This window comes from Tachysurus vachellii, chromosome 1, assembly GCF_030014155.1.
Source record: "Tachysurus vachellii isolate PV-2020 chromosome 1, HZAU_Pvac_v1, whole genome shotgun sequence".
Classification (NCBI taxonomy): domain Eukaryota; kingdom Metazoa; phylum Chordata; class Actinopteri; order Siluriformes; family Bagridae; genus Tachysurus; species Tachysurus vachellii.
Window position 1 is genome coordinate 31,697,226 of NC_083460.1, and position 27,892 is coordinate 31,725,117.

The window sequence follows — 27,892 nt, forward strand, 5'->3', positions numbered from 1 at the left end:
TGCATGTACGCATGCACACACGCGTTTTAAAGTTTACTTTCTACATGACTGACACACTGGAACTGCTCGGGTGACAGTATAGAAAGTAGAAATAGAACAAGAAAAGTAGGAAGAGTGTGTGTTTGTGTTTGTGTACACAGAAGCAAACCTGTCCATTTCCCATCAGACTTGTGTCCTCTCCCATCAGGATGTAGCAGCCAAAGAAGAAGACAAAGGCGTGGCAGAAGCCCAGGAACGTCCAATACAAAAAGGTTTTGAAGGACAGCATCGAGTTCTTACTGATATCTCTGTTAACATGAGGTTACAAAATAAAAGCCACAAATGTAAATGTATATTTTAATAAAGGCATAAAGACTTTTCAAAGAATGTTATTAACACTACAATTATTGTAATTAGATCCAATCCAATAAAAAATGGTGTAGCCTTTATGTGAGTTTCAATAAAGGAAGTGTGGCCATTGTGTCTGTCAGTTCAAAAAAAGAAAGTATGTCAGTTCCATTAAAAGAGATGCTATTTCCCCTGTCAGATCCAATAAAGGAGGCATGGCCTTTATTTTAAATAAAGAAGGTGTGGCTACCTTTATTCTAGATATTGTTTAATTTTTTCTCTTTCATCAACAAATCAAAATGCACTACAAACACTTTTATTAGTTATAAATATAAGTATGTTTTGCATTGACAAGGTAGGACATGAGTGAGGTCTGCTTTATATACCTGTAAAGTGCTGGCTTGCTCTGTAGAATATGAGGATGAACTAGCTGTTCAAAGAGACTATACACCAGGATGGGGAGGGAGGTGAAGCAGATGTTGTAGAGTGTGAGATACACACTGTCATACAGCGTCTGTGGAACACACAGAGGAGTGTGAAATGTGCCATGTCACTACAAATCACAATGTCATCCACAAACATCATTCTCATCATCTGTCAACCTTTCCATCACCATAATAAACAAGAAGGGACTCAAAGCCAATCCTTGATGTAGCCCCACTTCTACCTTGAATGCCTCTGTTTGACCTACCTGTCATAAGATGTCACCCTGTCATACCCTGTCTCTAAGTCCACAAAGACGCAGTGCAGCTCCTTCTGACCATCTCTGTAATTTTCCGTTAACATTCTCAGAGCAGAAATTGCATCAGTAGTGCTCTTTCTGGGCATGAAGCCATACTACTTCCTCACAAATATACACATCCTTTCTTAGCCTAGCTTCCACTACTCTTTCCCATAGCTTCACTGTGTGACTCATCAACTTTATAACTCTGTAGATGCTACAACTCGGCACATCACCCTTGTTCTTAAAGATCACTAGATCACTTCTCCTCCAGTCTTCAGGCATCTTCTCACTCTCTCAATTCCTGTTGAACAATCTAGATAGAAACTGCACTGCTGTCTCTTCTAGACACTTCCACAAATCCACAGGCATGTAATATGTGCCAAAAGCCTTTCTGTACTTGATTCTCCTCAGAGCCTCTCACCCCATCCTTTCTAATCTTTGCTATTTCCTGCTGTACATTATTCACCTTTTTCCTCCTGTCATTCCCTCTCGTTTTCTTAATTCATTAGCTCCTCAAAACACTCCTTCCACCATCTCTTCTACACTGTTAGCACCTTTCCATCTTTACCTTTAATCACCCATACCTGTTGCACATCCTTCTCATCGAAAATAAACTATAATTATTATTCTTTATTATGTTTTAATCATTATTTTTATGATCATTTATTACGTTTTTTAATCATTACATACATATATACATATACACACACATATATATATATATGGGTGTCTATGACCTTTCAATGCACAGAGTGGCAGACAGAAGACAAGTATTAAAACACTAGAAATAAAAAAATAACACACAAATGAATAGATAACTAAACATGGAAAAGAGACTTACTTGTTGTGAAAACAGACAGAAGAACTGGTATAAAAACTGCGGTGTGATAAAGCACACATTCTACAAAACAAAACACACATACATTTAAGCAACATGCATCTATGATGATAATATAAATCCAGGAATAAACACATGAAACCTTCTGAATGTACCTTGTAGAAAAAGTACTGCACAAGTGTCGCTATTCGAATGTAGTAGAAATGTCCGTGGACGAGCAGTAACTTGGAGAGGAATTTAAACCTAGCGATTGCATAGTCGCTGTTTCGCACAGCTTGCCTTCCCTCTTTTCCCATGATGCCTAGAGATCAATAAATTCAATTAGGGCATTAAATCTGCCAAAAACAATTAATTAACAGAATTGTAAAGTGAGACTGTAAAGTGAGAGTTTATATGATGTAAATTGAAGGACTAAGTTACCTTCAAATATATTCTAGTTTTTATCAGTTTCCTTTTTAAAACTGGTAGCAGAAGCAGTTCACAGATATAAACAGGAGCACTACAATATTTTTAATCTCTTTAGAAGTTAAATCAAAGGAGTTAAGTGATATTTTTTAGTCCTAAACATTTGTCCAGATTATATGCACTAGTAAAAAAAAAAAAATAGTCCGCTTTGCATTTATACAGACACTTACCTATTCCTACATGGGCCTCCTGGATCATACTGACATCATTAGCGCCGTCTCCGATGGCTAATGTAATGGGTTTCTCTGGGGACGTCTTCAGCAAGCGAACCACCTGCCAAACAGCACCGCATTAAAGCAAATGTTAAAAAGGAACCCAACAGGGGTTGTTAATAATCACAAATAACAACAATAGAACACTTTATTAACAATTTAGGCATTTTTCTTATACTCTGTGCACCACATCAATAAATCTGTGAAAAATCAACACATCTATAAAACTGTAGAACAAAACAAAAAGATAGAGAGCAGCTCTACATTAAAAAGATCACAACAAACAAAAAGAAACAAAAAAACACTTGACTTTACTTTACTGAAAAGAAAGGGTCTACAATGGGTCAGTTTATACAAGAATGTGAACACGAAATCAAAGACACAAAATGTAAAAGGCTTGTAGTATAGTAAAGGCACAACTGTCAATGCAAGCTAGCTAGCCAGTAAAATAACAATGTGCTTAATTATAGTAGCCATTCCACCATTTATATTTAGTAATTAGTTAATATGTTACTGTATTCCTTGCAGTGATACTAGTCTAGCAATTACATTAGTTTACTACATTGCAGTTTACAGATTCACACAGTATATTAAAAACAAAACCCTAAAATGAATGCAAGAAAAAATATGCTTGATTTACAAAGAAGCTGAACAGATTAACAAAATCTATTTAGTATTTAGTGTGTGATATGTGGGAATAAAATTATGTTTGAACACACTCACACACACACGCACACGCACACTCACACTCACACGCACACTCACACGCACACTCACACGCACACTCACACGCACACTCACACGCACACTCACACGCACACTCACACGCACACTCACACGCACACTCACACGCACACTCACACGCACACTCACACGCACACTCACACGCACACTCACACAGCAAGTTATAACTTGCCTTGGCTTTCTGCAATGGTGCCATCCTGCAGCAGAGCACAGCAGAGCAGTCCTTACACACTTCCATGAAGAGTTTCTCATGTTCACGTAAAGCCAGAGACAGACTTGCACCATCTACCACCAACCCATGCTGGATTACATGGTCCTCTTTGATCCTACACACAAACACCACAATATACTGTTTAAGCTTAACCCTGTTTAATCAGCACAAACTGTGGATGATTCACTGCTCTATAATCTACAAACCCACATTCTTAATGCGATTTTGTAACAGTGCTACAGGAAACAAATATTTTATTATTGATTAGTAGTTGTAAAGCTGAGCCAGACTGAGTCAGAAGAACATTTGCGGAAAAAAGGGAAAATAAGTGGAAGTGGAAAATATCTGATATATAAAAGAAGACTTAGCCTTTGTATCTGTCAGTTCCAATAAAGGAGGCATAGTTTTGAGGCTGTCAATTTCAATAAAAGAGGTGTGGCCTTAGAGTCTGTCTGCTCCAATAAGGTGTGGCTTTTGTCTGTCTGCTCCAATAAAAGAGGCGTGGTTTTTGTCTCTCTGCTCCAATAAAGGAGGTGTGGCTTTTGTCTGTCTGCTCCAATAAAGGAGGTGTGGCTTTTGTCTCTCTGCTCCAATAAAGGAGGTGTGGCTTTTGTCTGTCTGCTCCAATAAAAGAGGCGTGGCTTTTGTCTGTCTGCTCCAATAAAGGAGGCGTGGCTTTTGTCTGTCTGCTCCAATAAAGGAGGTGTGGCTTTTGTCTCTCTGCTCCAATAAAGGAGGTGTGGCTTTTGTCTGTCTGCTCCAATAAAAGAGGCGTGGCTTTTGTCTGTCTGCTCCAATAAAGGAGGCGTGGCTTTTGTCTGTCGGCTCCAATAAAGGCCATTGTGTCTGCCACGTTTAGTAAATGAGGTATATCAGTTCCAATAAAGTTCTCAAAATCCTCTTCCAAATGATAAAACTTCAACATTTAATAAGTACTAGTAGTAGTATTAAGTCTAGTAGATTACACCATATACAGCTTAAAATATAAATAGGAAATAAACTCAGTGGGTATATAGGAAAATAGGGAAGTGTGTGTCTACCTGCGTGCGAGTCTGCGGAGTTGCTCTGCACACTCGTGATCGGATTTCTGCTGCACGAGTTCCAGGATGTTCATAGTACGGTGAAAGTGGCCGCAGGAGAGACTCACACTGACTGCAGTCTCGTGTTTATCTCCTGTTAGCACCCACACTTTAATTCCAGCTAAACGCAGAGCCTCAATTGTTTCCTGGACCTTCTCCTGCAGCCTGCACAAAGAATACATACACGCAGAGTTGCAAAACTGGATGGTATCATAGAATGGTGTGCTTTTGGACAGGATTACGTGTCTGCATACGTTTGAAGATTTGAAAGAACACATTAAAAATCAAAGAGTGATTTTTGTGACATTGAGTCCAAAAATAAATAAAAGTGTTGCAGAACGGTGCATGACATTCCGATCAGTGTGAAAACAGAGAAAGCGCTCAATACCCGAACAGAGTCTCAGGGGATCTAGGTTGAAAACACAAAGCAGTCACAACACACTGTGCACATGAATATAATCTGTGACTCGAGTTTACTATTTTAAGAGCTGCAGTGAAGGATGATGTGTCACATGTTCAGCATACACACAGAGACAGGGTGGGAGGTTATGCAGTTAAAAAAGAGAAGGATGGATAGGGCAATAGGATAGGGGTGAGAGTGAGGAAAAGGACAGAGGAAAATAATAGTAAGCCATTAAATGAAGATGAGAAGAAAAGAAGCACAATCTGCTGCAAACTGATTCATTACTTTGTTCAGTACAAGATGTTTTTTTTTTAATTTTATCATCATGATTAGCTGTTGAAAATCCTGTGGTATACTCCTATGCTGTATGCATGAGTCTATAGTGAGCTGCAGGGTATTATAATGTCTTGTGATTATAGTTGAATACTTTAAAACACTGCAGTAAGTTTGTGTGTGTGTGTGTGTGTGTGTGTGTGTGTGTGTGTGTGCCTGTGTGAGAGAGACTCACTTGTCTTCCACTCCAGTGGCGCCGAGCAGCTGCAGGTCTTTCTCGATGAAGTTAAAGGCTTCACTTAGCCTTTCTTCCCTTTGCTGGAGAGCCGTTCGAGCCTCATAGATCCGCCGTTCCACTTCCTTATACTCCTCCGCACTGAAGAGCCTGTAGGCCACCACCAGCGTCCTCAGACCCTTCTATAAAAATACAGGAAAATTATTACAATACTACAGTTTCATATAATATCCTATAGCACTTTACCTAAGTTGACAATAGTCACAAATATAGATCACAAAACATAATATTCAGTTCTGCTTAGCTTATGCTGAAAAAAAAGAAAATTAGCAAAGCAGCACGGATGCAAAGAATTTCTTAAAAATAAAAAAAAAAATCCCTTTTTTGAAGTTAAAATGTGTTACAGAAGCAGCATTAATTCTTAAATTCCCAGTCAGTAAACATGCAAAAATGAATCAATCAATTCGGTCATATTTTCCCATTAATTTTTTTTATGTATTGCTATTGGTGAAGAATAATTGTATAATTAGCAGTACATTTGTGTCAAAAGCCCAATTTACTTGCCAAAGCCTACAGGTCAAATGTACGTATAAGAAGAGACTCTAAAGAGCATGGCTGATGCTGATGAGACACAGATGACGCCTCACATGGTACTGTTTTCCCAAGGGAATGCACTGTTTCACTCTAAATCACATTATCTCATGATTAGATTTATTTGTTATTGCACACTATGCATTAATTTTTCGGTAGCATCGAAAGCTGTCTTTCTCTTGTCACAAATAAACAGTTCTACGATATGTACGGTATCTATAACATATGTATAAAACATATATTTATAACATATGTATTATGTTGGGTAAATCAAAAAGAAGGATACGTTTGAAAAACTCTGATATTCCTGCAATCTCATAATTCTGTTCTGTTGATTAATTTTTGATAACAGCAGCTCAGACAGTAGTGCAGCTGGTTTATAGTGATGAGCTCCTTCTAATATTATCATGTCTACAGTTGCTGGTCATTCATAGAGACTTGTATGGCGGATGCTCAACAGATTTTCCAAATTCTTCAGTGTTAGTTATTTTATTTTTTCAGAGATTATCAGAACAAAGGTGTTTACACTTTATGGTTACTTGTCAAGCTGCATATTTTTCATATCCAGTCTAATGAACAAACAACTCTTAATAGCTGCTATAACAGAAACTAATGTTTACAGATGTTGTACAATGTTAAACATAACTAAGTGGGTAAAATGTAGGATGTGTTCAAAAATATGTTAAAAAATTGTAATCGTACAAAAATGCTGAGGAAACAGAACATGCTGTTATAGCAACAATGTAACCAATCACAGGGTAGCAACAGTAACTGCTTTATCACAGCATACCTTCATTGATTATTTTCCTATAATGCATATAATGTGTAATTTGCTGTAGTTATAATACAAAAACTTCTACAACACTTCTAATTAATCAGGTTCAGAGACTCTCACAATGTCAATCAAGTCTCTTACCAGAGCGAATTCGTCCACGTGCACTCGTGTCTTCTCAATCTCTCCGCTCTTGGTGTAGGGAAGAACAGAGGACTCGGCTCCTTTAGTGAATAACACCTTCTCCCCTAACACACCACATGGAGTATGTTGTTAGCCGAGTTAACATCGGAGTTTATTTCACATAACTTAAAATATTCACAGCAATAATACTTGCTAATTATATATCAAGATGTTGTTCCAAATATCTAACATGAAGGATATTTTAATGTGCTAACAAAAACCTACAACAGTAAAGTAATAACATTTATAAACAATAGAAATACATTCACATTATTTATTATTTACAGTAATAATATGCCGACTTATAGATTCTACCCTGTGTAAAATAGAAAACTAAATTCAACATATAAAAAAACTAAGTTAACCTTCATCATAAGTATAAAATGGCAGGAAATGTTTTACTTAAGTAAAAGACTTCAGTGCTTTAAAGGCTACACACTAAGTTAAAATCAGGAATCAAATAATTAAAAATTCAAAAGATACCATTTAAACTGTCTTTATATTGCTTAATTAATCAGACTCTTTAATCTGTACATGACAGCTGTCTATATAGGCTAGCTTCATTTAGCTGCCTTTGACTAAATCTTGGAACACAACTTTCTGAACTCAGACTAAACAAGGTGAAGAAAATACCTCGACCTGGAATTCCTACTCAGAAAGTGGCATCATGCCAACTCACATTGTCAACAAAAAGTCAACTCAAAGTGTCAACTCACAAGTCAACTCACATTGTCAACAGTAAATCTAATCTAAAATTTAAAAGACTACTTTAAATGAGTTTACGGTAGTATTTTTTTTTCTATAGACATAGAAGACATAGAAGTTTGTTAAGTCAATAACAGACAGTACAGCTCACTGGTTTGAGAAAGTAAATGCATCATATACTCATGATCACTACGGATACTTGGCTAGTACATGAATTGAGGTCCCCCCAATTTGTAGCTTGAACACTCTGAACATAATTCTGAGTTCAGGCATCCCATTGCCCAGTATAGCTGAATGCAACATAATTATATAGTGCTAGATATATAATGATGAATGTGACATCTATATGGTGCAAATATAAAGTTTTGCTCACACACCTGAGGGAGTCTGTAATATCACACTCATGCGCCTTCGGTTTGCATCAAACTCTAATACATGAAGGAGATTATATCTGTAGGGACAAAAGGACTGCTGTGACTATTAAATCAAACACAAACATTACAAACTCAATTAAGCTCATAGTTTAATTTTATACACAGCGCTGCTAAATTCTGCATTCTGATTGGCCTGAAGGTGCTCATTAATTTTCTAGAACAGCAGATCTGACAGTAGTGCCAGGTTTATATTAATGCACACCACCCACTGTAAATTATTTTCCAGTAACAGCACAAGCTTATTCCTTATATAACTAAAGTCTGCACAATGCCTCACTTTTCTGATTTGCCGAACGCTTTGATCTCCATGGTTTCTCCTTTACTTCCTATGAAGGTCACACCCATCCTGCGGAATCAAAACAATACTATTGAACAGAGTTAATCAAAAGTTGTAAATGAACAGATGTGAAAATCAGTTTACTCAACACACTCTTTCTTTCTCTACATATTTCTTTTTCTCACCATCTTTCTTCATCTCTAGCCCACCCGCTCTCTTTTTCTTTCTTTCCCCCTCCATCTTTCTTAATTTATTTCTCCTTCCCTATAATTTTTTACAGTTCTTTCTCACTTTCATCCTCTCTCTCTTTCTTAATATCTTTCTTTCTCAACTTGTCTTTCCTAACTTTTTCTTTCTTTCTTTCTCTTCCTTACCCTCTCTAACCCACACTTCTGGTCTGTATTACTAAACATATTAATAAAAGGAATATCAGAATGATCATGAACACATTTTAATTAAAATGTGTCTCACAGCAAGGACACATCAATCAACCCACACAACAGAGTAGCACAGTGAAACTGTGTGTTTAAGCTCCTCTGACACATGCAGTGGGTTTATTTTTACCTCTTGGTGGCTTCCACGAGGGCTTTCTCATCAGGAGATGAGGCATAGTACTCCATCTGAGACGTGAACCCATTAGCATGTGAAAAAGGATCAGATACACTGTCAGTGTTATCATAACTGATCTGAACTGTGTGGCACAGTGATACGGCTTTCAGGAACAGCTCTTCTTCTCTGCTCTGAAAAACACATGAATGAAAATACAACTCAAATTTCCATTCATATGTCCAAAATGCACCCAAAAACAAACAGGCCAAAAAACATTGGCAATAACACAATTAAAGTTGTATTATTATTATTATTTTTTTTAAATAAACAGTGTGTCAGTATGTAAATTTAGTATGTATCTTTGCATTCCATATTTACCACAGTGTGTTGCAGTCATACTACACTGAAATGCAATCATGGTCCTATCACAGGCCTATACACGAAATCCGATAAAATCCTCAACACACTACCTGGTTTTCAAGCATTTCATCCTAATTCTTGATCATAATTCTTTTCTATCAAAGATGTTCCTGTGGTGTCAAATGTTTATAATTTTACACCATGTATATGCTTATTTGCGTCTCACCAAACGAGAAAAAGAGCTGGCATCTGGGACATCCTCAGTCATTCCCTCAGGAACCAATTTGCTGTTGATCTCTTGGTACTTGATGCCGTTAATGGAGCATTCACGAAACTGCATCTCGTTTTCAGTTAAAGTCCCTGTTTTGTCAGTAAAAACATACTCCACCTACGGCACAATGAAAGAAAAAATACGTTGGAATGGAATTTTAAATTTAAACAAAACATTTATTGCACATTTTCACTCAGAAAAAAACCATAATGAGATTTCACACAAGCACACAAGCACACACACCGACACAGACCTGCCCTAGCTCCTCGTTGAGGTCAGAGGTGTTGACTTGGGCTCTCTGGTCACTCTCTTCATGATAGAGGTCAAGATCCAAGCCGATGAAGAAGGAACCAAGAAACTTCTGCATCTCCACAGTAACGTACAGAGAAATGGGGATGATGAAGTTGTATAGAACCAGGAAGGCCAAGAAATCGGAGATGAACTTCAAAATCTGTGAGGAAAAAAATGGTATAAAAATCTAATGGACTAATGGTCCTTTATCGGATAAGCAGTAGAAAATGAGTGAGTGAGTAATGGTCCTTTAATTAGAGGTCTAATCCAAGGTTAAAAAAATCTTATTTTCACATATTCTTTCAATAAAAACAGTGACTTTACTTTCTGTGCTGGTATTATTAAAAGAAAGAAAAAGAAATGTCTGTAACCATAGCAATGCTCTTACAGGTCCTGGATAGTCCAACTATCTAGTCTGGATTAGCATCCACACTGTCTGTCTTTCTGTCTACTTATTTATTTCATTACCTCCAAGCAACCTGATTAGATGAATGGACCAAAAAAAAACAACAAAAAAAAAAAAACATGATCTTACCTTGCTGCTGTTGCGCTCTGTCTCTGTCTTCTTGTTGTAGAATGGCTCGTCCCATTTGTTCTCTGCTTGCCAGGCGTATTTTAAAATGGTGCTGAGGACAGCCTCAAAAAGCAGGATAGCCAGGTAGATGATGAGAAATGTGTTCATCGACCTGAGAGAGATTTATGCAATTGATAAGGAGCCATGAATTAAAATGAAGGCGAGGGAAATGAGAAAAGATGACCATTTTTAGGTATATAGCGGAAGTGACACATAGAAAAAAAAAGAAAAAAGAGAAAGAGCGAGAGAGAGAGAGAGAGAGAGAGAGAGAACACCGTACTTCTCCACTGCTGAGCGTTTCTGAGACTTGCACTTGTAATTCAGAGCCATTTTGGACTCCATGCCTGTGTAAACAGCCACACCTGGGCACAAACAAAATACAAATGAAAACTCTTAACTGATGTTTTGAAGAAAACTCATAACACATTTATAACTTAAAAAAAAGAAGAAAAGTGCAGGGGAAAAAAAATGTGGAAAATATACCAAATATCTCTTTGGTGTTTTTAAGCCGTGCCCCTCGAAGCAGGAGGTTTTCAGGTCCTAGAGGTCTGAACACAACAGATCACATAGCCATTAGCTACTTTGTCTAAGTGTCTTTAGTGTACTAATGTGCCACAAGAAAAAACATAACTTTATGACTTACAAACCTACCTGACGATCTCTTCCCCATGTTGTGTCACTGTGATTCTCCCAACAAACCTGTGAACAAACAGACACACAGAATGAAAATGCCCAGGACAAGAAAATTGCACCAATAATAATAATAATAATAATAATAATAATAATAATAATAATAATAATAATAATAATAATAACATTTTTAGGTTTTTACTTAAAAAAAAGATTCCTTTTAAAATTTTATACAGATCTTTATTTATATTTAACTTTATGATCTATTTGTCCTATTAAACCTATCAGACTATAATATCTATTAGTGCCTTGTTTATTAATTCATTTAAATTAATTTTCCAATGAATTAATTAAACTCTTTAAAGTAAACCTTTATAGTGATTATGTCATTATTTTATAAGGTCTGTCTTAGCAAAACAATTCATGTGAGCTGCTAAAAAGTTTTTTTTTCATTTTTTTTATTATTTTTTTAAACACTTACTCTCTCACTCATTTTCTACCGCTTATCCGAACTACCTCGGGTCACGGGGAGCCTCAGGCGTCATCGGGCATCAAGGCAGGATACACCCTGGACGGAGTGCCAACCCATCGCAGGGCACACAATCTCATTCACTCACGCAATCACACACTACGGACAATTTTAAGATGCCAATCTACCTACCATGCATGTCTTTGGACCGGGGGAGGAAACCGGAGTACCCGTAGGAAACCCCCGAGGCACGGGGAGAACATGCAAACTCCACACACACAAGATGGAGGCGGGAATCGAACCCCCAACCCTGGAGGTACATTAAATGTATGCCTACCAGCATGATAATAGAATAGATTTTTATTGTCACTGTTTAAAAAAAGTGACAATAAAAATCTATTCTATTATCATGTCGGTAGGCATACATTTAATTACAATCTATTATTTAGAACAGGCTGACTTTATGTCTTTTATATCTTTTAATTTTATAATTCTGGACAAATTAAAAAAAAAATTGTTTAATTCTGACATTTACAAAGTGATTTTTATATTTCTAATCGATTTTAATTTAATAGAATGATCCAATAGTTGTACTGAAAAGCAGGGACTGTATGGTGAGTTTTGATTCTCTTACCTGTACAAATCAGCCTCAGGCTGCTGGCACTCCACCACGGCCTGCAGGGCCTCCAGCCGGGACACGGTTTGGGACACGGCTGTTTCAGGTACTGCGTAGTGAGTCTGAATACAGAGGGGTAATAAGCTGAGCAGCAAAAATGATTTAACGGCACATTAAGGAGTGAGCACAGCAGATGGAAAGCTACAATACTTCTTTACATACTGTTTCCACAATATTGCCTCACATCAGCTCAGAGACTACATTCAGGACAGGTCACTTGCTGATTAATGCTTACCTAAATGTAATCAATTTCAGATGTACTGCACCTATTAAACCTGATCATGGAACGATCATGTTTAGGAAAAAATATCTGATTTTCCTCACCAAACACAAATAAAATTGTGTTCAAATTCTAAAATTAAAGAAAATTCATATATTATATTATTTTTATTCCTATAGCGCTTTTAAAGCTGGAAACTCCCACAATGCAGCTTTACAAAAATATGTACATTCAGACACAAAATTTTATTTGACATTTATCCCAAATGATCTATTAAGGAGATTAAGGGCTATTAAGGAGAGTTTTTTGTCCAGTAGTATGTTTTTTTTTTTTTTTTACATTTATCCATCACCAGAATCATATATGTAGCTGTTCCATTATTTTGGCACCACTGTCCTCCTGGTGAATACTACAGGAGTATCATAGCAGTGCTCATAGATTGTAATCAAAACATTCTCAAGCTAACAAAATGTTGTAGGAGTTTTCTTTGGTTGTGGTTACACTTAAGTGGGTCCCAGTGATGCGAGCAGATGTCACATTGTGTTTTCTAAGACCAGTGAGCTCAACTCAGGATTAAAGAAATCTTGTGTGAGTTTTTTTTTTTTTGCATGACAGAAAGATCAGGCTGAAAATCATACAAGCTTAAATGGAATCCCAATTTATCATATTTAGGACATTGTTGTCCTGTTTTGCAGATTCAAACAATAAAAAAAAAATCTTCCAACAAGAATCAAGTATTCAAACATTCATTTAGAACTAAGCGACAGCAAACCAGACTTTCTAAAATGTCAATATTTTCAATGATATCAGCTGAACTGAAATGAATGGATGTCTAAAGCACACACCAGCATACATTTATTTGCTGCTTTTGTACAGCAAGATGCTGGTCCAGTTAATAAACCAGGAAAAACAGACATACAAAGCAAATAAGAGCAATAAATGAAAACTAAAAACAGGAAAATTTGTTGGGTTTTGGTATCGGGTTTAGTTACAAACTAACTCCACAATGTGAGACTTCATACAGTCACAGACCTTCAGGTTTGTCTCTCCATCTAAACTGGCTGTTGTGATGTGACATGTTCCTTCTGCTCGGTCTGAAGACAACAGCACCAAATCAGCCGGAAACGTCTCATCTTTTGCTACTCGCACAATGTCTCCGACCTGGAGATGGACAGAAAAGACATTCAGAGAAGCTATAACAATGTTACAGTAGTAAGATTATAACAGTGTTATAATGCTATAAAAATGTTACAGTAGTAAAAGCTTCTTTTACTGAAAATAATGAAAGCAAATTATTCACTGCTACAGTTACAGCATATGTTTCAACACCAGAAGAAGGTTGCATGGTTTTATTGTATCACCTAATCAAAATCAGTACTAGTAGTACTAGTACTAGTACTAGCACCTAATCAAAATCAGTACTACAAACTAAAATGCTATGAATACAGCATAGAGAGAGATGAGAATTAGAAATGAATCTCACTCGTATACTCTTAGAGCGAGTCTGCACCAAACTGCCACTGCGCACCACAAACACCGGAGCACCATTTACTTCGTTATCTGCTTTGTGTCTTAGCCAGTCCTCGTAGCCCTGTGTGTTTGTGTGTGCGTGCATCAGGAACAAAAAACAAAAACACAATTATTCAACTGTCGTAAATAATCTTTCAATCATTGTGCTAATCTAGCTAAGGTTTTACAGACAGATATAAAAGACACAGAAGTGGCCTCTGTGTGTCTGTCTCAGTGAAGGTGGGGTGATTTTGTGCCTTTCAGCATAAGTGAAAGAAGACATTGCCTCTGTGTGTCAGCCTCAATGAAGGAGGTGTGCTTTGTATGCCTGGCTTAAGTGTACATCAGTGTTGGAGACAAGGTGTGCATGTGTCAGTCTCAGTGAAGGAGGCATGGACTTTGTGTACATCACTCTCAGTGAAGGAGGCATGGACTTTGTGTACATCACTCTCAGTGAAGGAGGCATGGACTTTGTGTCTTTTAGTATCAGTAAAGAATGCATATTCTCTATATCACTTCCTCTTGAATTTACACTAGTTTCTAATCAACTTTAATAAATAAAGTTTCAGAAATAAAAATGTAAACACATAGGATGCCAGTACAATTTATAAAATATCAAGCAAATGGAATGCCAAGGCTAATTCTTTTTTTTTTTTTGCTATACACCGAAGACATTAGGGTTAAAGTTTAAAAGATGAATATGACACAATAGATTAGAATTTCAACTTTCAACAAAGAGTGGGGAAAGAAAGGGTCTGCTCATGAGCTGAAACATAAAAGCTCATCAGTTAAGTGTGCTGGAGGTGGTGTCAAGGCTTGGACTTCCTTGGCTGCTTCTGGAACAGGCTCATATTTATTGATGATGTAACTCATGTTTGCAGCAGAATGAATGCAGAGGTCTACAGAAACATTCTGTCTGACAATTTACAGAGAAATGCATCTAATCTAATTGGAAAGAATTCTTTCATGCAAGACAGCATTGGAAGGGTTCAGATTGGCCAAGTCAATCACAAAGACTTTAGAAGCATTCCACCTTCTCAAGAGGACAGGGAAGGGTAATCCTTCCCAAAAACAATTAACAAACTGAAAGCTGCAGTACAAGCCCGGAGGAGTTATGCAACCAAATGCTAAGTGCTATTTATTTAAAAACTATCTGTACCTACACTTTTGCTCACCAAAAATGTGTCCATAAAAATAAGAAAAAGATTTCTCAAAAAATAATTTCTAAACTATTGTCTCCTCTCCATCTTTTGATTCCACACTCAAGTATATTAGGTGCATTACAAGCACAAAAGAATTAGTCTTGTTGTTCTCGTACATTTCAAGGGAACTGGTGAAGAAAGAAATTCAGAATTTAGCTCTATTGCACTCTTACTTTAATGATACATTAACTGTTTAACTCCACAATGATGTTGTACACTAGTGTCATAATCTAAACACAGAAAACTCACCTGTTTAATGGCAGTTACTGTAATGACAAAAAATAAGGGAAGTCCACTTGTCACAGGGGAAGTTGGGGTATCTATCATTAACTGCAGAAAAAAGTTTAGTGTCATAAGATAGACATCCACTACTGCAGTTGCAAACAGCTCTCAACAAAGAAAAAGGTTAGTATTTAAAGACAGACATATAATTCACAGACACTTGGGGATGTTTCATAACAGCATGAGCAGGTTTTTATTTATTCTTAAACCACAGCAATTTATTACCAATTACAACAAATTAATTAATCTCAGAATTAATCTAATAAGGCCATCCTTAAAAATATTTTGGTTTGCTGTAACAGTAAAAAAAAAAAAAGGGTCGGTAGGTAGGTCTATTTTTTTTCTCCAAGTTTCAATGTAAAAAAAAAAAAGTACAATTTTGGTGATGGTGATTATGTACGTATGACTTAAACAAATTAGCATATCGTGACGTCAATGACTGGGTCTTCAACCCGTGCCTTCGGGCGCATCATTGCAAACCTCATTTTGATGCTGGGCACAGATTTTCCATAACTTCGTGCCAAGTTAAAGCGGTGTTTTAATGAATTTTTTAGATGTATTATGGTGCCCAAATCCGTTAATATTATTTTATTGATTTTGTATTAGTTGTTTGAAGAGTAAAAAAATGGTTGGTCTTAACGCAAATTTACAACCGGCAAGTCGGTCAGACTTAAAGCAAAAAAAAATAAAAAATTGAGTCGGTCCTAAATTGACAGGGTCGGTTGGGTTACGGCAAACAAGAATATTTTTAAGGCTGGCCTAATTTACAATTTATTGATTGACCACAGACACATGATACTATTTTAGCAATTTCTAGTTACATGTAAACAAATTAGCCATGTATTTATTCTTACAGAAAAAAGTTTGAATCTGTTTATTACTAGTGGTGTGTCTGACATACAAATCCTTATGAATGTTAATAAAAAATGTTGTAGAATGAATACAGTAATATTATGCTGTTATAGAAAAGTACTCAACATCAACCAGAGTTGAGAATTCTACAATACTGTGGTATAAAGTGGAATAAAATTTATCAGAGAAATAAAAGAGAGATGTAAAATACAATGCATTTAATTTTCTAATTAATCTAATGTGTGTTATGATTCTGTTTAAAATAAAATCCCCACTAATATAATTTTGCTCAGATTTCAGTCATAGCTCCATGACAATCTGACTCTCATGACCTTTACTCTATGGTGGCATATTTGATAAAGAGCATACTGCCTCAAGGGCACTAGCATGATTTATTAAATGTTTCAAAACTAATATTAGATGACCTATACAAAATAAACAAATAAATGCCATCAGTCCCATAGAGTTCAAATCTAACTATTTGATGAACAATATAAAGGGGAGTGAAAGAATACATGATTCAAGACAGAAGGTTGTGATAATTAGAGCCATTCAGATGCTGGCTACAGATGCCTGCTGAATTCCTCAAGGGTATGTTAAAGTAATTCACACACACACACAGACTCAAACAGACAGACACACACACACACACACAGACAGACACACACAGACAGACACACACAGACAGACACACACACACAGACACACACACACAGACACACACACACAGACACACACACACAGACACACACACACACAGACACACACACACACAGACACACACACACAGACAGGCACACACAGACAGGCACACACAGACAGGCACACACAGACAGGCACACACAGACAGGCACACACAGACAGGCACACACAGACACGCACACACAGACACGCACACACAGACACGCACACACAGACAGGCACACACAGACAGGCACACACACACGCATGCATGCGCACACAGACACACACAGACACAAATTTACATGCACACACACAGCCCACTTACCTGGACAAGGAAGATGATGAGGAAATAAAAGTTGGCTATCCTTCTGAACTGCTCGAACAGATTTTTGGGAATGAAATTCCATATTGTGTACTGCAGAGGAAATAATAAAGCTGTGTGAGTGATTACCGACCCCACCAGGCAGAGAAAAGATGAAATAAATAAAACAATCTTTAATAATTCCTTTATGTTTAGCACGACATAGGGATGTGTAAGAGTTTAATTTGGTGTAAGACAAAAACAACACAAAAGTATGACTGTACATTAACAGTGTTAATCACTTCAAGTTATGCATCACAGATTAATATTTTACTGTAGATTTGCTAATAAAGCAGCAAAACTCAGTCCAATGTGTTCAGAGATTTGGCATGATTTATAAAAATGTATTACAATAATAATAATTAAAAAAAGTTTACAAACTTTGCACCAAATTAGAAAGTTTTACAAACATTGATGGCTAATAATAATAACAAGAAAATATTTAGAAAGATGAATCGGTCAAATTATGATACTGTGAATAAGACTAAAACTCTGAGTAATGTGTAGAGGATGCCATTTTTGAAACATAGCCATTGATTTTAGAATGCAGACTATAGGTTTTGTACTGCAGAGGTGGTAATTATTGGACTCTCTCAGTCCAGACGTACCTTGGAGGAGATGATTCTGTTATCTGCAAACCTCTGTGGAACGTAATGCCCATGCTGAGGGAAGCGGTTTGCAATGTAAATGGTTCTGGTGTCACTTTGATGTGGTGGGTCAAAACCCTGCAAGAGAGGAAACACAAACAGGTCAGCCATTTAGGCTGTCTCATCGTAATTAGTCCAAAAACAAACTTTCTTCCTAGTAGCATTTACTTATGGTATGTATGAATGTATGGTTCTATATATGTATGTATAGATATGATTGAATTGATTGCTCCAGTGGACAAGAAATAGGAAAGAACAATCAAAAAAATTAAGCAATTAATTATGAGGATTAAAATGGAATCTGGAATACAAAATTCCTGGAAATAAACCCTAGGTGACATAACATAAATCTAGTAAAAATAATAATATTAGACTTAATGAATTATCTAAAACTACAAGAAACTATAAAAACTGCTTAGTCTTTAAACATACAACCAGGCCCAAACATTTGATCATTGAAACAATTTTTGTATTTTTGCCTTGGTTACTAAATATTAGAAAATACAGAAACTCCCCCCACGCTTTTTTCTTCCTTTTTTAACTTAGCCCCTTTGGTTGGTTCAGTGTTATATTTCAGGTCATTATCCATCTGTACTGTACTGTAAACCACCACCCTATTAGTTCTGCAGCATTTTACTGAATCTGAGAACAAAGTGCAGCTCTTATACTTAAATTGTACTCGAAATGCATGCTGCTACTTCAATCAGATATCAAATCATGAATAAACAGCAGTGGCCTAGTTCATTGGCAGTCATGCATGCCCATGCCATAACACTGCCATTACCATGTCTGACAGATGACGTGGTATGCTTTGGATCACAAGCTTTTAAGTTTAATTTTAAGCTTAAAGATAAAGACAAAATGGTGAGACGGCATTAAAGATGGTAAAGAGATTCTGAGAAGACTGAAAGAGAAAATCTAATGTTAAGAAACAATTTAAATAATGTATTTTTGAGCTCTAATCTCTGTAAAAGGCCTTCAGGAGCATAAATGACAGCACATTACTTTAACTCGTAAAATAAAAAAGGCCTTCAGGAGGAAACGTGCCCAAGTGCTGGCCTGAAAAGTGCATTATTAATTCAGACATAGAGCAGCCGAACAATTCATTTCGGAAAGGTCTCACTGGCAGCACTGCAGACTTAAATCACTTACTACTGAATTCCACTACTGGCTTTTTATTTACAGTCCCTCAGGAAGGAATGCAGGATGTCAGTCATGATGCACAGCAAACAAAAATCATATTCCTGATGAAGATTAAATCCCATGTAAACACAAACCAAGCTTTTTTGTGAGGATGTGACCTCCTACAACACAAGTAAATAGATTATGATGCAATCTAGATTTCTTACTTAGCTACTGCACATTTGTCAGAATAATTCAATCTAAAGAGGGACACTAATCTAATCACGACCCGATCGATCACCATGACAACACAATCCATTTCCATAAAGCAGCTAAGAATGGAAGAAATGTTTCTACTTCACTTTTGCGCTCTCTCGCTCTTTTTTTTTCCGCAAGACGATAAAAAGAACAAATGACAAAGGGACAGAAATGCAGACTCACAAGCCAGGTCACTATACTAAATTGAGAACAATATTTTAGAATTTAAAAAATTATAAAATTAAAGGAAGTAGTTAATTTGTGCATCTTGTTTATGACTATTACAATATCTTTATATGAAGATGGAGACTTCTGTATGAAGAATTCATAATAAATAATTTCTTTAGATTTCATCATCGGTTTCAGCATTTTTTTAAATGATATTTACGGTGATTAATAACTATCTTTATATTTTTAGACTAGGTTATTCTACCAGGACAATTATAAACTAACACTCTCACTAATGGGGAGGTGTATATTTTCTGTATTTTTAGAAAACTGTCACCTATTTATTTTTGGTCTTGCTCCAACTAATGAGAACAAATAAATTGATATCAATGTCAATAACTGGTTCAGCACAATTTTACACTTTATAGGTATATATTTATAATTTAAATATTTGGTTCTGTTTTTCTGTGTTTTCATTCTCTGTATTGCTTCTAATCCCTGTTCAAAAAGACTTTCACTTTCAAATATTCCAGGCTGAGGTGGCAGTGAAATGAGCACATGAGAAAGTAATTTCATTTACAGCTGCTGTTTCTGTAACATGAAAATTAGTGAGTTAGAAAGCCACGTCACCCAACCCATGTGACAACACTCACATTCAACAGCTGCCCTCGCTGAGCTTTTGTGTTAGCAGTGTACACACAAAAAAAACGTACACACTCTCTAATGGCAGTCAACATCCGACTCAGTCAGATGTCTCACTGCCTTATACAAAAACCATGCACACAGTAAATGACATCATCCTACTCATAAGATTAAACTGTGGTGACAAAATGGGTTTCACTATTAAAGGAATTACAAGAAGTACACATCAGTGATACAACACATTCCTCCCACTATTAATTATACATTTGTCACTGAAGGAGTTTTTCAATAATGTTGAAATGGGAATGTGTGTGGACATTTATTCTGAAAATGAACAGACAAAACACATTTCACTTTAAGGAAAATCTCAGTGCGAGTAAACACACTTTACATTCACTTTGCATGCCACGTCCTTCATTTTCTTTTAAAAAAGAAAAACGATAGAGAGGAATTTCCCAGTAGGTTCAAGTGTTTAAAGCTGACCATTAAGATAATTATTATTATTACTATCACTACTACCACTTTTACCCCATTATACAGAGCAGCTTACAGTTCTCTCATATATACAGCTGAGCAATTGAGGGTTAAGGGCGTTGCTCAGGGGCCCAGGAGCTTGGTTCTGATCAGTAGTGCAACGTCTTAACATTGGAGTTACCACTACCCATTTATGAATAGGGTTAGCGTTTCTAACAGGGAAACAGGGCTAACGCTGGAAATTTCTTTTCCGGCATCATGACGGAAGAGTTTTTAGTCTTGTTAACTTGATGAAAGTAACAGAGAGGCTGGTGACTGTTTAAAGCTGCTACAACGTAAGTGAGAAAAAAAATAGTTTTGTGGATGTGATTTAAAGTTAAATAAATGAATAAGAATAAATGACAGAAAAAACTACAGAGCTTATATATTGATTAACTTCTTTGTAAAGCCAAAAGTCATTAGTCATTAGTTATAGAAGTTGGTCTGGGTCTCAATGAGATGTTTATGTGACTAACACACATAACCTAAATAAATGATAAATATATTGTTTATACACTGAATGCTGAATAAATGAGTATATACACACTACAATGAATAATGATTAATAAATAAATAGAGCAGGTCTGCAGCAGATGCTTGATGTGTGATATAAGAATAGTTTTGAGAAACATACGTGCACATGAAATAAGTTCTGTATATGTATAAACAACAGGCACATTAATAGGGACACCTGCACATTTATGCATTTATCTAATCTGCCAGTCATGTGTTAGCAGTGCAGTGCAAATAATGTTGCTGATACAGGTCAAGAAAAAGTTTTATCACTGTGATAGTTATGCATAGCTGCTGGTATCAGAGCAAGTGGTTTGTTTCAGAATTTGACAGGATGGCAAAACTCAAAAATGGCACTCTTTACAATAGTGGTGAGCAGAAAAGCATCTCAGCATGCACATCAAAGCTTGAAATGGATGGGCTACAACAGCACAAGTATACGTTCATTCCTGTCAGCCAATAGGAATCTAAGGCTATCGAAGGTATTGACTGAAGCACACTAGACAGCTGAAAACGGCACTAACAACTATGTCAAGTACAAAGTCAGAGAGATCACACTTTTTTGGTCTGATGATTGATGTGAACAGTAAGTGAGGCTCTTTCACTGTATCTGCATGATTTTTTGGTTTGTGTTGCTGCCACATGATTTTGTTAGCTGCTTGTATGTTTAGGTATTCTAAATATTACAAACCATATATTATATGGTTATATATTATATATGGTTATATTATATTTATTAGCCTTAGCTATTTTTTTCTTAAACAAGTGATTTTTGTGTTAAAGTGCTAAACCCTGAACCTTTAAATCACTGTAAAAAAAAAAAAAAATGACTGGTATCAGAAAAGAAAAAGTGTCATTGTGTTATCTCAAGCCAAAATGTGTATTTATCACAGGAAATAAATTATTTTATAAAAACACAGTTTTGTAATTTCACTGCTGTTACAAAGGAAGCTTTAGCATCTCTCAGAATATCTACTGAACATCTTAATTTCTTTGGACATTCGAGTTAAGATTTCTAAGAAACTGAATTTTTAAAAGGCACAAGACCGAATGTTTTGACTTGAATGTTTTGTAGTGCTTTAAATAAAATGGCATACTTTAGATAAACACAGACTTGTCTTTATTTGCCATTGGTTACGTTTCTAATTACTACTATAGTGTTTACCAGCTTTAACCATTTCATCAGGTTTACCCAACATATGAGGTCACTGGTTATTTCATAATTTTTATGTCTTAACTGAGATAAAGCAAATTCCCCCAGCTTACGTAAACATTTAAGGAACTAAGTGTGAGAATGGTCATATTTGTCGTTAACTAAAATAAGCTAAACAAACAACTCAACTGTGGCATCTACGCTCGGATGATATAATGATTTACTCATATACCATTTAGCATCAGCTAAAATTACATAAATTGTATATTTGTGCTTAATTAAATATATCAAATTAACAGAGCTTCTTTTACCACTGAGCTCATGTATAATAATTATAAGTCTCCAATTTCCTTACATAAGCAAAGAGAATGTAATGCATGAATACGCATTCTATTTTCAACACTTTTTTCTGTAAAGAATTTTTAAGTCTTTCAATGTTAGAGCGGAAAAATATTTGCTGCGCTAACAAACAGTAAAGCAGAGAGTTTAATACTGAAATGCCAGCATTATGATGAAGTTGTGTGAAAAAATCAAACAAGTGATTCGGACTTTCTTTTGGATCAAATCAGATTTATAACATTTCATAAAATATATCTGTATGTTCCTAAACTGAAAGCAATTGCATCAGATACATTAATAGATTTCAAACAATTTTAAACAACAGAGTATTTTAACCTGAATAAAGATGACGAGTGAAATATAGTAAATGTGCATGTTGGTAAGCGTTCATGCTACTGACAAAGTAAGGTGTGAAAGTGAAGGCAACCACACACAAAAAAACCACACCCTCATCTCATCTCAGTGTAGGAACATTTTTGATACATGATCCTTCACTGACACTCACAGAGGCCACTCCTTCTTCATGGGGGTGACATGTACATGTCAATGACTCCTTCACTTATAGTGACACTCACAGAGGCCACTCCTTCTTCATGGGGGTGACATGTACATGTCAATGACTCCTTCACTTATAGTGACACTCACAGAGGCCACTCCTTCTTCATGGGGGTGACATGTACATGTCAATGACTCCTTCACTTATAGTGACAGACACAGAGGCCTCTCCTCCTTCACCCATAATGACACCCACAACAGTCATGCCAACAATTCCTGACACAGACAGATTAATTGGATATTCCAACATATCCAACAGCTACACTCTGACAACAGAAAACCTGTCAGGTGAGATCAACTCTATCTGCAGGCTCAACAAGCAGCTAAGTAACTACATGCATAATCGCAATAAATCTGCTTCTGATGACAAAGGAAAACATGCTACCCATGATACCCTGTGCATATTATATGACACGGAAGAGGCATAACGTGCTGGACAAATCATTATAATTTGTTACTGTGATAAACATGCTATTCACATATCATATGACAGATTACATAATAATGACTAAAATTTTCTTTTATTAAACACGTCCTCCTCCCAAAAAAAGTAAATAAACACATTTCTCCTTACATAACGCTTGTCGACAATTATTATAAAACTAATGTCAATGATTTTTTAAATATAGTTATGATAGATATGTTGCTGCACAAGTCCCATGTGAATGAATAACATTCCACAGTTTCATGAAAATACTTTCTGTTTCTCTTCATGCTCAAGATTCCATGGAGGAAGTTTCACGCTTGACTTGTGATAGAAAAGATGAAGAGAAGAAATGTTAACTATGGAGGAAATAAACACTTAGGGAGATGTGAGAAATCAAATGCCTGGTTTAAATAAAACCCAAAATAACAAACAATTAATTACGTTAACATAAAATCGGCTGCATTGCAGATTGAAATATTTTATGACAGTATCAATATTTTGATGTCATACTACCCAGAACTTACTCCTAATCTACATTTATCCTCAAAAATAGATGACATAAAAAGAACTAAGGCAGTTTCACTGGACAATATTTTTATGTAATTAATAATTAAGTTATTTAATAGTTGTAGTAAACTTACTAAAATTAGACAACTTATTTCTTAAGAGATTTATAATGTACGTTTGTTTAAAAAGACAAATAAAAATCTCTAAAAACAAATAGGCTTTAAAGATTTGCACATCCTCTGCTTCTAGGCTGATTTATTTATTTTTTTTTTTACATACCTTACAAACCTAAGTATAACACATGGGAACAACAAGAAAGCTGACAGTAAACACAATTATATAAATAATATAAAAAAAATAAAGTCCTTAAGTCATCATTATAATTTTTTTAAACCCTTAAATACAATCCTATGAAAAGGGAGGAAATGTCTATTCATCTCATTCATATACATTTTTACATCAGTTTGACATCATCAGTTTCTGCAAAGGAGCTCAGTACATAATAGCCTATACACTTTAGTATTCTTACTCTGTTATATTTAACTTCATATATATATATATATATATATATATATATATATATATATATATATATATATATACACATATATACACACACACACACACAGTAACACTGTTATTAAAATACAACATTATTCTATAACGTTACCTACTCGGTGTGACGTCATTACTTAAGTTGGTGAGTGAAACTCTACAGAAGAAGCTCAACGTTCGTGTAGAATTCGTTTTATTATTCGGTTAGATACACAACTGAAAACTGTTGTAACTGTGAAATATTAATATAGAAATTATCGAAACCAACACAACTCAATCAGATATATAGCTGGCGTTTCTGACACTCAAAACCATACACTTTTCTTCTAAAAGCTAAGTTCGACAGCTAATGCTAATTAGAATGTCACAAACACCGAATATCTCCTCTCATTAAAGCTTACATTATATATGAAATAATAAAAAAAAACGTTAAAAAAACAACAGAAAAGTGTAACTCACCAGCTGCTGCCGTATCCACCGGAGCATCCTCGGGATTTTAGCTTAGCTTAGATCGGCTAGCTCAATAAGATGCGTTGCTAACGGATTAGCTTGCTAGCTAGCAAAAGTTAGCCAGCTCGCCTTCCCTTTTCACCGCCGGAATACTTCCGCAACATGAATATTTTCCTTCCAAACAAAATACTCCTTCTATACATTACGCCATGACAGAAGTTGTGTAACGTTAAAAATAAACATGAAAATAAAATATTAATCCTTCATATCTGAGATAAAGTGAAGCTGCTTCTCCTCCCACTAACTGAATGATGTTGAAACAACAAACCGCTCAGACACATACTCACTGGTTGCCAGGTTGATTCAAACACAACCCACCAATTAACTTATTTTCATAGTTGCCAGATTTATATTTTTCCAACGTTTGAAATACAGGTCATCATTTATAGCGTCTATGAACTTTTTTTTCTTTTCTTGAGGCTATTATCGCAAGCAAACACAGCAGAGTGTTACAGAGAAAATGTAAAGCGTAAACGTGTCAGAATACATAAAGTTACAGCATTACACGTGACTGTTTCAAATGCTGAATACAAATGTTAACCTTAAAATTAAATATTATAATAATGTTAATTAAACTTAAAAATTAAATATTTATTTACGCCATAGATGATTTCTCATCATTACAAACAGCAAAAATGGTCAAATAGTGTATGATAAGATTTTTTTTTATGTAAAATCAATTAGCCAAAAACTGATATCAGAGTTTGTTTTTCATATTTAGACAGTTGATCTGTTCTGAACTATATTTACAAATGTAGCTTGATTTTGATTCTCGCTGATAGGTGCATGACATAAAAATATGCATTTTAAGTAATAGTATAAATATATCTAATACAGAAAAAAAACCCATTTCTAATAAATTTGTACTCCTGCGCCATCTAGTGGTCATAATAAAGAAACACGTGGTAAAACAATATCCAAGAAACGAGGAGGAAAATGTGAACATGTTATTGACTAACGGTTTAAAAGGCCAGATAGACATCCACTCACGATTACTCTGTCAGCCACAGGATTTTAACTTCTCTTTTGAGAGAGCCATTTTATTCACTATCTGAGCCGTCTGTAAGGTTAAAGAATCGACTGTAAAGAATCGGCTCTTTTTGGAGAGTTGAGCCAAATGATCCAACTCCCATCACTAACTTCTGGTTACCGAAATACAAAAAATATATTTACTTTTTACAGTTTCCAATAGTGTTTGCATATATTATTATTTTCTTTTCCACACTCAAACACTGACGTGAAAATATATGAAATTATTTCATTACCCAATAGATGGCAGTGCAACATAATGACAAACAAAAACAGTTAGGTTAGGTTTAATGACATGAAGTGAAAATATATTATTACTTAGATTAAATTAGAGACGCTAATACACTTTGTGAGGTCACATATAGTCTTTAAATTAGTTAATTACTGCTACTGTAAGACTATTTGTATCAAATGTAACACAAATATATGTTAATATTCCTGGTATAAACACCTCATTAGAGTAACTAAATCACTCATTTAAACACTAAATACAAAAACTAGCAATATAGCAAACACTAATTTACAAGCTAGTGATAAACATTCATTCATTCATCTTCTACCGCTTATCCGAACTACCTCGGGTCACGGGGCCTGTGCCTATCTCAGGCATCATTGGGCATCAAGGCAGGATACACCCTGGACTGAGTGCCAACCCATCGCAGGGCACACACACACTCTCATTCACTCACACAATCACACACTAGGGACAATTTTTCCAGAGATGCCAATCAACCTACCATGCATGTCTTTGGACCGGGGGAGGAAACCGGAGTACCTGGAGGAAACCCCCGAGGCACAGGGAGAACATGCAAACTCCACACACACAAGGCGGAGGTGGGAATCGAACCCCGACCCTGGAGGTGTGAGGCGAACGTGCTAACCACTAAGCCACCGTGCCCCCCTAGTGATAAACACTAGTCCAATAATCCACAAATAAGCATGATACGAAACTGTAATCCACAAACTAGCATTATAGTGATTCATAGTGTGTGTGTGTGTGTGTGTGTGTGTGTGTGTGTGTGTGTGCCTGTGTGTGTGCCTGTGTGTGTCTGTGTTTGTGTGTCTGTGTGTGTCTGTTGCTGTGTGTCTGTCTGTGTGTCTGTGTGTAATAGTGAGCATTAGTTCAGACAGTGAAGCTGAACAAATTTAAATATTATTTCAGCCCAGTGTCTCATTGTTCAGGTTTATGAGGCCAGGAGGGAAAATGATCTCTTTCCAGAGCCACCAGGATTGGAAGTGTAAAATTATATGAAGACATGGAAATGCCACTTATGCACTTTGACATCCCTACTTATAGAAAGCATAAAGAGATTTCACCAAATTGTCATAGAAATTTTATTTCCTGACCTTGTGTTAGCAGTCAGTTGAACAAAGACAGCTCTAAAAAGAGAGAGTCTGATTAAAAATGTCTAAAACATTGCCAGCTAAGTATCATTTTCACAATTTAATCAGATGTTTGAAGTCACAGCAAATGGACAGCAAATGATTTCAATTTGTAATGAAAATGTCTGCCCTGTGCCATCACATCATAAAAACAGAGAAGAGCATGTG

The 27,892-nt window shown here is 35.9% G+C and overlaps 1 protein-coding gene across 5 annotated transcripts in view; it reads right to left on the bottom strand.

Moving 5' to 3' along the window:
• The window catches only part of atp11b (ATPase phospholipid transporting 11B), a 45,673-nt gene extending 20,089 nt beyond the window's left edge, over positions 1-25,584 (bottom strand). For 4 of the 5 annotated variants that reach the window (XM_060883403.1, XM_060883386.1, XM_060883394.1 and 1 more), the window contains exons 1-25: positions 25,262-25,584; positions 18,012-18,128; positions 17,368-17,457; positions 15,474-15,554; positions 13,997-14,104; positions 13,546-13,674; positions 12,252-12,355; positions 11,170-11,217; positions 11,002-11,066; positions 10,799-10,880; positions 10,480-10,630; positions 9,907-10,104; positions 9,609-9,770; positions 9,038-9,213; positions 8,474-8,542; positions 8,140-8,213; positions 7,019-7,122; positions 5,512-5,693; positions 4,562-4,765; positions 3,483-3,636; positions 2,525-2,627; positions 2,045-2,190; positions 1,893-1,952; positions 714-841; positions 149-287 (exon numbers count right to left, since the gene is read on the bottom strand). In XM_060883403.1, the coding sequence (XP_060739386.1) occupies positions 149-287; positions 714-841; positions 1,893-1,952; positions 2,045-2,190; positions 2,525-2,627; positions 3,483-3,636; positions 4,562-4,765; positions 5,512-5,693; positions 7,019-7,122; positions 8,140-8,213; positions 8,474-8,542; positions 9,038-9,213; positions 9,609-9,770; positions 9,907-10,104; positions 10,480-10,630; positions 10,799-10,880; positions 11,002-11,066; positions 11,170-11,217; positions 12,252-12,355; positions 13,546-13,674; positions 13,997-14,104; positions 15,474-15,554; positions 17,368-17,457; positions 18,012-18,128; positions 25,262-25,288 (2,901 nt within the window). In that variant the 5' untranslated portion in view covers positions 25,289-25,584. The remainder of the gene's footprint in view (positions 1-148; positions 288-713; positions 842-1,892; positions 1,953-2,044; positions 2,191-2,524; positions 2,628-3,482; positions 3,637-4,561; positions 4,766-5,511; positions 5,694-7,018; positions 7,123-8,139; positions 8,214-8,473; positions 8,543-9,037; positions 9,214-9,608; positions 9,771-9,906; positions 10,105-10,479; positions 10,631-10,798; positions 10,881-11,001; positions 11,067-11,169; positions 11,218-12,251; positions 12,356-13,545; positions 13,675-13,996; positions 14,105-15,473; positions 15,555-17,367; positions 17,458-18,011; positions 18,129-25,261) is intronic. The other variant, XM_060883372.1, reaches the window with a different exon arrangement.
• Positions 25,585-27,892: the final 2,308 nt, after the last annotated feature.